General features: G+C 41.2%; 1 protein-coding gene across 3 annotated transcripts in view; it reads left to right on the top strand.

Annotated features, from left to right (window-relative positions):
* Positions 1 to 12540, top strand: part of ELMO1 (engulfment and cell motility 1) — a 242464-nt gene that overhangs the window by 36118 nt on the left and 193806 nt on the right. For all 3 annotated transcript variants that reach the window (XM_088521092.1, XM_088521091.1, XM_088521090.1), the window contains one exon: positions 1460 to 1629. In XM_088521092.1, the coding sequence (XP_088377218.1) occupies positions 1460 to 1629 (170 nt within the window). The remainder of the gene's footprint in view (positions 1 to 1459; positions 1630 to 12540) is intronic.

Below are 12540 nucleotides of genomic sequence, written 5' to 3'. Positions count from 1 at the left end.
TTGCTGCTTGAACTGAAGATGTTAACCATAGCCACATTAGCTAGAAGGTATTTCTTCCCCTTACACATTCCTCACCGTGTAGGTTCTGGCTAAAACCGGGTGTTGACACTACAATGGGAAGTAATAATGTTACTGATCTCAAAGGATATTGGAACATTTAATGAATAAGTGTGAGGTAATCAAAATCAGGTAGAACACATAGTGTTGCTGTTATTCCTATCTACCCTGTATAAATGCTCTTTTCTACAAAAACAAGTCTGCTGTCTGAGGACCTTGAAGTGCAGAGACAACCATCTCTGCAAAAGTATATTCATTATTGAATAGAAAAGGAATTGTCTGTCAGCACAGCTTTTTCTTCTATCTTTCTTACTCTCTAACTGAGAAAGAAAAAGCATGATCTCAGAGCAAGTAACTCTGAGTTAGCCTTTACCATTAATTTGGTTTCCTATCAGCACATAGCTTCTCATTCACCTTTCATTCAGTGCAGGCAAGAAATGAATTTTAGGAAATTAAATTTTGCAATTATCTGCATATAGCAAGGAAGATTCTTTTGCTAACAAAAATATTGGCTAGTTATAAACTGAAACTTAATATACTGTGTTGTCGTCGGTAAAAACACCAAATCTAAAATGTGAAGTTTATTTTTGAACTATTTGAACAGCTAAACAGAAGACCAGTTTAATATGCAGTTTAAAATTCTTTTTAGCTTTTTATCATCAGTATTATTTTCTATTTCACTGCTTCATCCTGTATTTTTAGAATGAATGGGCCAAATAGCTTAATATACAGTTACTCCACTAGTATAATATGTATATGTGTTATCATAGTTTAAGGAAAATAATACTTCCTATGCTCCTTGTAGAGAGTATATGAATTTTTGAATTGAACTGTGAACAAAAATGGAAAGAGATCCGGAGGAAGAGGAGGAAGGAGCAGAATGCATGATGTTGGACTCTATTAATGTAACTTAATTAGGACAATATAGGGTTTTTCTTGTAGAAGGTCATGAAAAGTGCATAAACAGTGTAAGCATTGACAGAAAAAAATGCTGGCATAATTATAGTGTGATTGTGTCTGAGGCAATCTGCTTTATTTTCGTTTCTACTTTTATTGATATGACACATAAGCTCTTCAAGCCAAAGGCTGTCTTTTGTTATGTTTGCATTTTGCCTGACACAGTGGGATATCAGTCCAAATAATTATTCATGATAACAATGGAGTAATAAGTGGTTAATATACTTCTGTAAAAGTAACCTGAATGTGAGCTACTTAAGTGTTTTAGAGAATGCAAATGTTAAGTATGACCATTTCTTTAAGTTTCTTGGTTGTTAACTTTAAACTATTTGGAAAGGTGCTTCTAAATATGGCTATTGTTGCTGCCAGGTCTAACATTTTATTCATTATTGCCTTTGTAATGAAAACTTTTCTGTGGTTTTTATGTGTTTTGTTTCTCTTTGAGGCTCAAAATGCACAGCAGCTCCACGAGAGGATCCAGTCTTCCAGCATGGATGCAAAGTTAGAGGCACTGAAAGACTTAGCCAACTACTCAAGGGATGTTACATTTGCCCAAGAATTTATAAACCTAGATGGTATTTCACTCCTAACACAAATGGTTGAAAGTGGCACAGAGTAAGTATTCTGCTTAAACTGTAACATTTGTGTCTCATTCTGTATGCTTGTACTCTTTCTCTGCCTCTCAGTCTGGTATGTGTCTGTATATTACTACTAGGAGTACAGAAAAGGAAATACCTGATGTCCTAGGCTGCTAGGATAGGATCTCCATGAAGATAGGAAATATATTTTTAATTTCCCCCGACTGTGGGCTGTTGAGGGGTGTGAGAACAAAGTAAGAAGTTACAAGTACCCTTTGTTCCATGAAATTTTGGGGAGGGCTGTGGTTCTAGTTTCTTCTCTTCTCATCAGAATTTAGATATTATTTCAGGGCTGATATCTAGTGGTGACATCTGATAACTGTTTAAATTCACTATTACTCAATGCAGTGTATGTAATGGTGTATGTAGCAGCAAAGCTTACTTTGTTATTTTTACTTTTATTTTAATTCTGACTGGGGATTTTCAAATGACAGTGACTTTTGGAAACTGAGAGCTGAGCTCTGGAAATAGCTTAATTCTTTACCCCATGTTCTTAGCACTTTCATCATTCTGACTAAGTTTTTCCATGAATTTAATATGGAAGGTACTGCAAAAATATATGATCAGCTGGATTGTTGCTCTATTAAGTTATGTTTTCATAGTTACTATTTCAAGTAGGCTTTTGATTTCAAGTAATAGTTGCTCTTAGTTCATTACAGTCAGTGTCAATCTCTTGTATACCTGAAGAAGTCAACAATTTCTTATGCTCCACTGAGAGAAAGCCGGTGCTTGGAGCTTTTCATGAGATGTTCAGCCATGTGGACTAGATCAATTGCTGCTGTCTCTGAAAATCCCCACGCTCTTCCATTCCCTCCAAGAAAGTAAACTGGGAATAAAGCAAAAGGGTTTTGAGTGGAACAAAATTGGTTTGTGGTGGTTCTGCACAAAATATACCATGGATTTTCCTCAAAGATAGAGTAGTCTTTAGAATGAAGTAGCCCTTGCACCAGCAAATGCTGAGCGCTCACTTCTTGTTCATCATTAGCTGTTGGTATGATTAATGGTTTGCTCTGCTTTGAGTCCCCAGTGCCTAATACCAGCTGAACACTGAAGTTCCAGTGGCTCCTGGTGTCATCCTCTGTGTTTTGGTATTGACATTTTTTTTTGGACTTTTGCGATCTGTGGCACATATTACATGCTAGTCCAATTAAAATAGTTCTAGTAATAACATTTGTTAACTTGGCATAGAGTATACTATGTGTTGCTTAAGGGATTGAATTAAACTAGAATCCAAGATAGACCTAAGCTAATTTAAAAGTATACACACAGTGACATCTGCAAATTTACACTGAACTGAACTGATTTAAAAACATGCTGAATGGGCATGGTCAGATATGCCCATAGAGATCAGAAGAGAAGCAGTGTGAGACTCGCTGCCCCTTAGTTGGTTTGCCATGCCCTGCAGTCTGAGATGTGATGATGTAAACTGTGAATTTACAGTAAAGTTAGAAATGGCTTAACTCTGCCACTGCTGAAGGTATGTGAAAGCACTTCACTGTTTCAATACAAAATAGCATTCACATTTTTTATCACATTTCTTTTAGCTTGCAGCATAGCTAAGGCAAGCACCCTCCTTGCCCTTCAAATGTGTCTGTAGTGCTGTTTCGTAGCTGAGAATGAGCCAAGCTGTGGCAGACTGATCTGGGTTAAAAACTATTTGGGAGGGGAGCTACTTAAGCCAGCACCGTTGTTGAAAGAAATGCTCAGCAAATTATACCCTAGTAGTAATTCCTGGTTGAGGGTAGTAAGCTTTCAACACAGCAGGCTTGTAGACTTTTTTTTTTTTTAGTGGCTTACCTTTGGGGAGTTTTGAGATTTCTTTTTCTTTTTTTTTCTTTTTAAGTGGTGCAATGTATTACCAAAGATAGATGGGTCTACAGGTCTAATCTATTTATTGATGTTTCTGCCCATGAGGAGAAAATCTGACTAGTTTAGGTAAAACAGTCAAGATCCAATTAAGAGTTTCCAATATCTTCATATACCAGTGAACACTCTGCACACATGACAATTTTTTGTTTGTTTGTGTGTGTGTGTGTGTGTGTGTAGCAAAAAAACTAGCCCCACAAGTTTGGCTTTGTGAGGGCAGTTGTAAAAGAAGGCCACCTGTACTATGCTATACATTCCCTTCTACCTTTATGCTGTGCATTAGTGAAGAGCTGAGAAGCACACACATGGCAGGACTTGAGATAGAATGAGAGAAATGAATCCTGATGCCCCCAGGCTCAATGTCCTAGGCCTGCCATGGTGCTGCTGCTGTTCTTTCTGGTCTTCTTTCTGTTGTGGGTTATGTCTTGCCACCAAAAGGTCTTTTGTACTCCTGCCGCTCCTTGGACTTCTGCTATTTCAGTGCACCAAACCAAGAGACTAACTACTGTAACAGAAAAAAAAAAAGACAGTGTTTGGGTTTTTATTGTTTGGATTATTGCACCAAAACAGTTTTCTGAGTGGGCAGTGAGTGGGCAAGGTGCATGGGGGAATGAAGAAGAGATGTGTGTGGAGGAGACATGACACAAGGAGGATGAGCAGTTTGAGAGCCCTTGGCTGTCAAGGCATGGCAGCCACAGTCAGTCACATGCCTTTTTAACATCTACATTCCTGATTTTGTTTGGGTCCTCTGCAATACCATTAAAAAGAGGTCCCACAAAGTGCTGCCTGAACAGGTAAAGCCGTCCGAAGGCATCCATGCCGTTACCACCGCTCTTGGCCTACCCACCCTGACCAGGTGGGCATGTGTGTTGACTGCATTGCCAGGATCACTGAAATGCTTCAGAGCAAGAAGAGCTCTTTGCCCTGCGCTTCCTTAGAGTCCCTGTCACTTTCTTTTCCCCAAGATATGCTTGCTTGTTTGTTTATTTTTTATTTATTTATTTATTTATTTTCAACTCCAATCAGGTCAGTGTCCATAGGTCCACATACCCGTCCCAAGAGTTGTTTTAGCACAACAAAAGGAGGCGGGACTAAAGCAGAAATGAGCAGCCAGAAGTTTCAGGGAAGGACAGAAACTGTGGCACATTTGTAGAAGGCTATGTCTTTTTTTAAGTACACCTGCAAGGTGTATCTCCACTCTGGAGTTATCTTATATGCCCTTGAGTCACTGAGTCAGCCTAGTGTGAATGTGCGGATACCTTTTAGCCACCCAGCTGAGACTGCCCTAAGGCCTTAGGCTGCCGAGAGATGAGGACTTCTGCCCTCTTCTGTGTTTTGGACTTTGCTTCCCAACCCAGTCTAGCTCCCATCTTGAACTGGTCCTGGTGTTGGTGGGGGCTTCATAGAGCCCATCCAGTTGAACCTGACAGAAAAATGCCCTGTTCTATTTTGCAGAGTTAGTTTTCTGCTAGTTTTGGGGACTTGCAGGAGTGATAGCAGGAGCGGGAACAAGTAGCGGCGGGGAAGGAGCTTTCGGGGAAGGAGCTTTCTTGTGGCAACAGACCGTAGTGCTGGCTTGAATGTGTCACCGAGCTGCAGCCTGAGGGCAGCCACGCTCCGAGATCGGCATGAGAGCGGCCGTGTCAGCACCAGGATGCAACGTGGAGCCTGGTGCTGGGCCTTGGGGAACAGAGGGGCCGGGAGAGCCTCCCCAGGGCTGCTGCCCTGAGCGTGGAGCCCCTCCGAGTCCCTCCCAGCTGCCCACGGGTGACTGCGAGGACGCCCGTGTGCCACAGAGCGCATGCCGAGCTGGAAACGGGTGAATTTTGCTAATTCGGGCTGTATTCTGTGTGTTCCCCACAGGGCCAGGCAGTGCTCAGCGTAAGGGTTGCTTTGAGGTTTTTTTGCATATGGAACTCATGTTAGGGGCAGCTCGTAAGTTATAACTTGAGTGTGTAATTAAGTTTTAGTGGGCAGTCTCTGGAAAGCAGGACTCCAACTTTTATATTCCTTTCACCAAGGAAGCTGTGTTTATAGCTGACTTTGTTTACAGCTTTGTTTATTCATTATTTCAGTGAAGCTGGTGTAAAGGTATAGTGACCAGAGCAAAAGAATGTGAAGCCCTGGGTTTCTGCTTAGCTCTGGATCATTTTGCTGGTGCTTAAAAGAAGCTGTAACATAAAAAGCTGACAGGAGCAGGCAGTGTTTTTATTTGCCTGTCTGTATGTAATATTCCTGAATATTGAATATTGAAGAAAAATTAGAATCCGTTAGAAAATACCATTTTCCATTTTCTTCTGTTGTAAGCCTAGCTTGAAAAACAACAGATTCAGAGAGAGGTTTGATTTTCCTGCGTGTTTTCAAAAATGGCTTTAGTATTATGTGCAGTTCGCTTAATTTGGGCCAGATTTCCTTGACTGCCTGCAGGTTAGGGCAAAAAGGACTCGTAGGCACCGTGTGTGCTCGGGTGAAGCCCTGGGGGTTGGCAGTAGTCTGATTGCAGGGAGGCACTCTAATGGTGCTAGGAGTGTGTCTGGGCAATAGGAATATATTTGTTAGCAAAGGGATGCAGCATAACTAGCAACTGTCCGGGTCGATCTGAATCCTTGATGATTGAAACAGCTCAACATTTTCTTCCCCTCTTTAGGCTGACTCTTGCTTCTTGAGTGGGCTGAGAGTCTCTTATAACAAGCACATATGAGTTGTTTTTGTGTTTACTTCTAGGATTCAGGTGAACTATAAATTATAGTGCAGACTGCAAGAGGAGCCAAGTCATGAAAAACAGGGAAATATTGGTTCCTTTTTATGATTATGCAGAATGCCAAATTGGTGCATCTCTATACTCAGAGGGATATGTTTGTGTATCCTCAGAGTTATTTGCTTTCTTGGTAAGAGATTTCCATGCCACTTCAAAAACTATTTTTTAATTTGAAGCCAAGTTCACGCCTAGTTAGGGGAAGTTGACCCAGCGGTCATGTTGGTTGAATTTACAAACTGTGTAGATTAAGAAAGGGCTGAGGTTATTTTCTCCTGCTCCCCACAGGGTGCAGTGGGGCCAAAAGAAAGCAGTGCTAGGGGCTCCTGACCACCAGGACTGCCAAACATTGTATTTGGGGAAAAAATAAACAAGATTTCTTGCTACCCTATCTGGGATAATGTAGGTTGCTCAATCAGAGCTATTTCCAGAGGCTAGCCCAGAATTAATATTTCAGAAAACTAAGCAGTACAGCTAGTGTTTCTGATGGAACCAGACTGGTAAAGGTAGGTGCCTTCCCCTGATGTATCATATCGGTCTTATGACTTAGACAGATTCTCAGCTTTCTTAAAAGAAAAGAAATGACAGTTCTTAAAATCTTAAGGAAAACTGAAGTCAAAAGCTATAAATATTGAAAGTTCAAAGCACTAATAAAAGGAATATGTATTTATTTTTATTACTACCAGTAAAAGTAATAATCTCATGACCAGGAGGAAAAGAAGAAAAGTTTATGGAGAATTTTAAGTGTTTTTTTTTTTTTTTTACTGGCAAAATCAGTGTTTCTGCCACTTGTCATTTAACTAAAAGCATACAGTGCTTGCAGGAAAGCTGAGGCAATGCTAAGCCTAACTGTCTAATAACCAAAATTGTTTCTGCTGCTGTTGTGATCAGGGGGTTTTTGGAGGTCTGTTTAATAGATGTAACTGTGCTGAGTACCTTTACTGAGCACAGCAGTGTCACAGGAGCAGGCTACGAGGTGCTTTGGAGACATGGTTGCAGCTAACCTGGTTTTAAATTTCAGGGGTTATTAATTGCTTAGTGCACAGATTAGAGAGAAGAAATTTGCTTCAAATTGTGGTGGTTTTCAAATTATGTATTCTTCTCATCGGAAGTTAATAAATATAGCTAGATCGGATACGTATGAATTTATTTCTGTATAAATGCTTGTGCATTTTTTTTGACTTCTCAATTTAACAGGAGGCTTCCATTGCATGCAGGCAGTTGTGGAGCTGGCTGCTGTACAGCTGGAAGCCTCCGAGACAGCAATTGTGTGAGCATTAAGGACAAATTGTATTGTTTGGTGAAACTCTAGTTTTTGGCTTGCTCTTACAGAGATAATGTTGTATAGCGGCCCAGTGGAAAAACAAAAAAAAGATTAGTTTGGAATTCTTCCGACTTTAACAAGCTTTTTGGGACAGTTGCTCATGTACCTGCTAGCATTTTTTTTCCGTCCAGTATGAGTATTTCAGTATTGCTGTCAAAAGACTTAAGCAACCCTTGCTCATAGCCACTTGTTCCCATCCTGCTTCATCCCAGTTGTTCTAATACTGTTCATAGGAAACTGAATTGCAAAGTTGATCTCTATTATTATAAATGACAATAACGGTTACTTTAATGGGGTTAAAACCCCATTAGGGTATAATGGTTAATACCCCATTAAAGTAACCGTTATTGTCATTTAAAATATTCCAATTCAGTTTCATGATTGAGCTCAGTGTTGCTCCAGGAAACACTTGTAAAGGCACAACTGACTGTACAGAAGAAAAACAAATTTTCCTAAGCAGAATAGAGCTAATCTAAAAGGTCTTTGCTTTGACCCATATATTCATCCTTCTCCCCCTTCCCAGCTACTGTCTGTGCAGCCCCTACTCCCTCTCTTGGCCAGCTCCACTGCTCATGACTCCGTAGTGAGCCAACAGTTTCCAAATCCAGCAGAAAATGAGCCAGCCAGTGGAGAAAGCAGGGGGAAAAAGAATAAATTCGGCAGCAGCGGCCTGTTAGACGGGCTCAGCCATTCCTGCGAATCTTCACCTGAAACCACAGATTACTTGGCCCGACAGTACTGCCAGAACGAGTTCTTGTCCAACGGAGGCTTTGTGCGGCCTTCATTTCTTAGCGCTTCTGTAACGTCGGGAGCGTGTGACTATTGCCTTGCTGAGCCAAAGGCGGAGGGGCAAGAATCCAAAATACCTTTATGGAGTTAGGTGATCCCCTTCGTTCCAGTGTGGAGGTGGCAATGGCAAGAGGATGAAATAGGAGTTGCAGCACCATCTTTGATAGGAAGAATGGAATTCTTATGAAATAGGAAAAGCAGGAAAGTTTTTCTGTGATTGCTCCTTTGGCTTTGTTTGCCCTATCAATCCTCAGGCTTGGATCTCCCCCACCTCTTCTTACTCATATATTTTTGACTGCTGTCATATACTTGGTATACAATGCATATTTTAGATAAAGCACAGTCTGAAGACTGAGGCATCAAAGATCCCACCTTCAGAGGGAAGATGGGGAGAGTTGTTCCCTCCCGAATTCTTTCCATCTTTATATGCCTTTGTTAGAGTTGTTTTTCGTACTTTGCCTGTACTTAAAAATATTAGCATTTAAATGACCCCTGCTAACTGTTGATATCAACACCTTGTTGACCTGAGCAGGGAAGCAAGGAGAAGACATTTCACAGTTCTACCATTTTTTTTTTCCTTTTGATCATTTTTGTTTTATTTGGTTTGGCAAACACCGAATAAACAGAGAAAACCCTACAGTGAATTTATATTGCCAAATATTCTTCAGAGTAGCAACCCCCCCCCCCCCCTTTTTTTTTTTTAGCCCTAGACAAAAGTGTAATGTTTGAGGAAAGTAGAAAAATAGGGAGAAACATTTAAAATCTGCACTTCTGCAACTTTCTAGAGCACTTTTTTCTCCAGAGCTGAGGAATGTGGTGGTGTCTGTGAGGAGTGGGAGTGCTGATCACTTTTTACTTCATTTTGAAGATTTCATCAAAATAATCTGTTTCAAACCCTGGCCTGAGTTCTTCCCAAACTTCGTTTCTATGTGATAGCTACACCTGATACACAGCAGTACATTTCTGGAGTCTGTTTTTGTCCTAAGTGCTGATTCCATCCAGGAAATCATTCTTCAGGTTAGTGGAAAGTACCAGGATGGTCAAAAGGGATGAAACCAAATAGTGAAATGATTAGTAGAAGTGTTTCTAATTTACAGTTGGATTATTTTCTTCATTTCTAAACGTTGTCTGCTATCCAGAATGTGGAGATTCCTTAGCCAAATGCAGATTTAATGTGGCTAGCAGCTTGTTTATCCATCGTCTAGGCAGTTTTCCTGTTACTCATAAGAGGAAGTTTTTGTGAGTATTTTCCATTTTTGCTAATAATGATCTTATCCAGGGCCATAATGCAAGAAAACCTTTTATCCTCAGTGGTATTTTTATCGGACATGGCATGCATTTGAATTGTGTGGATTCAGAAACACTGGTTGCAGTGAGTGACGGGACTGCCTTAGCTCTTGGCATTGCTAACTCTGATAGGTTGTCACTGACTTCCAAAAGAGACAAAGTTTTTAGAAGCTCAGTGCAGACAAGCCATTCGTGTGCATTGCATATCATCCTGCCTGTGGTTGGGATTTAGGGTGTTTTTGGTCCTTGTGCAGCTATTTTAGCACATGAACAGAAGAGAGCTGATCCAGTAGCATCCTTGCTAAACTTGTCTCTGCTGGAAACTGGTCTTGATGTAATCTGCAGTGCACTTTGAGCAAATGTGAAACTCGTGTGGCTTGAGGAAGTCCAAGCCTTCTTGGGATTCAGCCAAATATATATCACAAAGTTCCTTTGAGGCCAAACAGGGAACATATTGTGGTAGCAAAATGTCTAAACCAGTAACTTGTCATTATTGTTTATTTTACGTTATGTTGACACTTGTTTTGAAATTCCTCTCTGTGTAGAAATTACTGTCTGTATTTAATGGCTTTTACCACTGTATTTCGACCTTTCACAAACGTGAGTTAATTTACCCTCCTAACGTTTGTGTTCTATAGCCATGGTTTTATTCTTGCTCATGCAAGTGCAATTGTTGGATGGCTTGTTTCTTAAAATAAATAAATAAATAAATAAATAAATGTAAATATCTGGCTCGTTTAGCAGTGTTGCTATTAGTAAGATCCAGCATTTTTGACCATATCTGTGGTGACTCACCCAAGACGTGTTCTACAGAACTGTCTGGTTGCTACCACAGAATCAGCTCTCTAGAAGGAACAACAGTTGTATATATATAGAAAGAGGAAAAAAATGGTGGAGGTGGTAGACTGTGCTTGTTCCTTTCCAGGCTGACACGCAGGAAGAGTGAGCTTGGCAGCTCTTCGACTGTGTCAGCCTACCCGTGTGCTCTGTGGATGAATCTGAACAGCGATATCTGCTAATACCAGGTACCCCTGCAGCAGGTTTTAGATTTGATTAAGAGAATTAAAGTACTCCTTTAGGTAACAGCTTCCTGCTGTTCGGTGGTAAAAGTGTGCCTGTACTTACCCTGTGCAACCTCACTGCAGCATTTGAAGCCTTTGGTTGTTCTCCTTGTCACGCTTAACGAAAGCACCAGCGATTAATGGAAATTCTCTGCTCAAATCCAACGGTGATCCTTCTTCGTGAGTCAAGATTTGCTGCTTTTCTTTTGCTTCATCCACAGTGTCCTAGTGATTTCAATTATTTATCCACACTATGCAGTATAAAAGGAAATGCAGATTTTTGGATATTTTCTGACCTTCATTTACATAATTTCCAGTTAACTCAGGATAGTTAAGAGTCGTCTAAACTCTGGGGAAGTTACTGCCTAAATGCTTTGTTTTGGAATTCAGATATTTGCTCTTTAATCCCTGCATTTGGTCTTGGGAAAAATCACCTGTTTATGGCCTGTTGTGAGAGATCTCTGGCAGAACTGAGCCTGCCCTTTGAAGTGCTAGGACGCAAACACCACTCTGGTTTGTCTTTGATGTTAGATAGACGCAGCACCAATTTCCAGTTTATTTGCCACTTAACCAAAACCAGTACCTGGGTGAAAAGCAGCTGTTTTAAAAGCTGGGTTCAGAAATGCTGTAAAGTTTTGCTGGTGTGTTGGAAAAGGCTGTTGCTTGGATCCACACGCGCTTGTTGGGAGATGACAAAACTCATTTGCTGCTGCATTTCTTATTACAGTTTAGCAGCAAGGAGCACTCTTTTGGCAGAAGCACTGCAGGGACAAGTTGGGATCTCCTACTGTGGGAAATGCTTTGAACTTTTTGGCTTCTAAAAGTCATGTTGAGGGTAATTATCTCCCCTTCTCAAGGAAGTCTGATGCGTTGTGATCGTTTTGGTTTCCTTGTCATTGCTGGGTAGCTAGCTAGCTGTGGGAGCAAAAACCAAACCCACAATATCCAATGAAGAGGGCCGACTACTTTTCTAATTGTGTCCAGGCTGATGTCCCTCCTGTGCTAGGAGAGACCTGTCGCATCTTTATTTTCAGAAGTGAATATTGCAGCTCACAGCTAGCGATTTAAAATGATTGCGAATCACCGTTGCTGTGCTGTGTTCTTTGCTGCTTCTCCCCGGTGGATACCGAGGCCAGCCCCAAAGCTGCTCTCCCTGAGGCCGCTCCTTCCTGCTGACGAGACCTCCCTCTGCCCTGTCTGACAGCAGTGACTTTCCAAGAGGGAGCCTTTCCCCTGGACGGAAGGAATTGTCAAGCTGTAGGAAGAGGTGTGACATGTGGGACGTCATTTACAGGGGACGTGAAGCTGAGAGCTATTCCCTCCGTAGATAAGAATGGCCAGGGATTTTAGCACTTTCAAAACAGATCTAAACATATCCCTACTGAAAGCTTTGCAAAGATGCCAATCTTTTTGATGGAACAGGAATCTCAAGGGGGTGTTCGCTTTGCATTCCTCCCTCTGAAGCTCCTGTCCGTGATTGGAATAGCAGGCCATATGGAAAAGAGAGTACGTACTCTTGTGCGTATGCAAAGCATGTGTGTTGGCCTGGGAAAAGATGCACTTAAATTTGAAATAAGATAGGGCAGCAGCAGCATCATGCAGTCTGTGTAGAAAGCTCTACACATTGGTTTTGCAGAAACAGCATGGAAATTGCAAGGTAGAAGGAGTTCTTGCTGTACCAAAAATCAAAAAAAGCCCCATCTAACCAGTCACATTTGGGAATTCTGAGGTTAGGCTTGGATCAGCTGTTGGAGAGGTTGGAGGCCTGGATCTCTAGTGGGCTGAGCAGCACAGCAGCAAAATCAA

Source organism: Tinamus guttatus, unplaced genomic scaffold (assembly GCF_059628265.1).
Source record: "Tinamus guttatus ecotype Peru unplaced genomic scaffold, ASM5962826v1 Tinamus_guttatus_pri_ptg000115l, whole genome shotgun sequence".
NCBI lineage: Eukaryota > Metazoa > Chordata > Aves > Tinamiformes > Tinamidae > Tinamus > Tinamus guttatus.
Note: the sequence above shows the minus strand (reverse complement) of the source record. Positions and strands in the feature narration are given on the sequence as shown.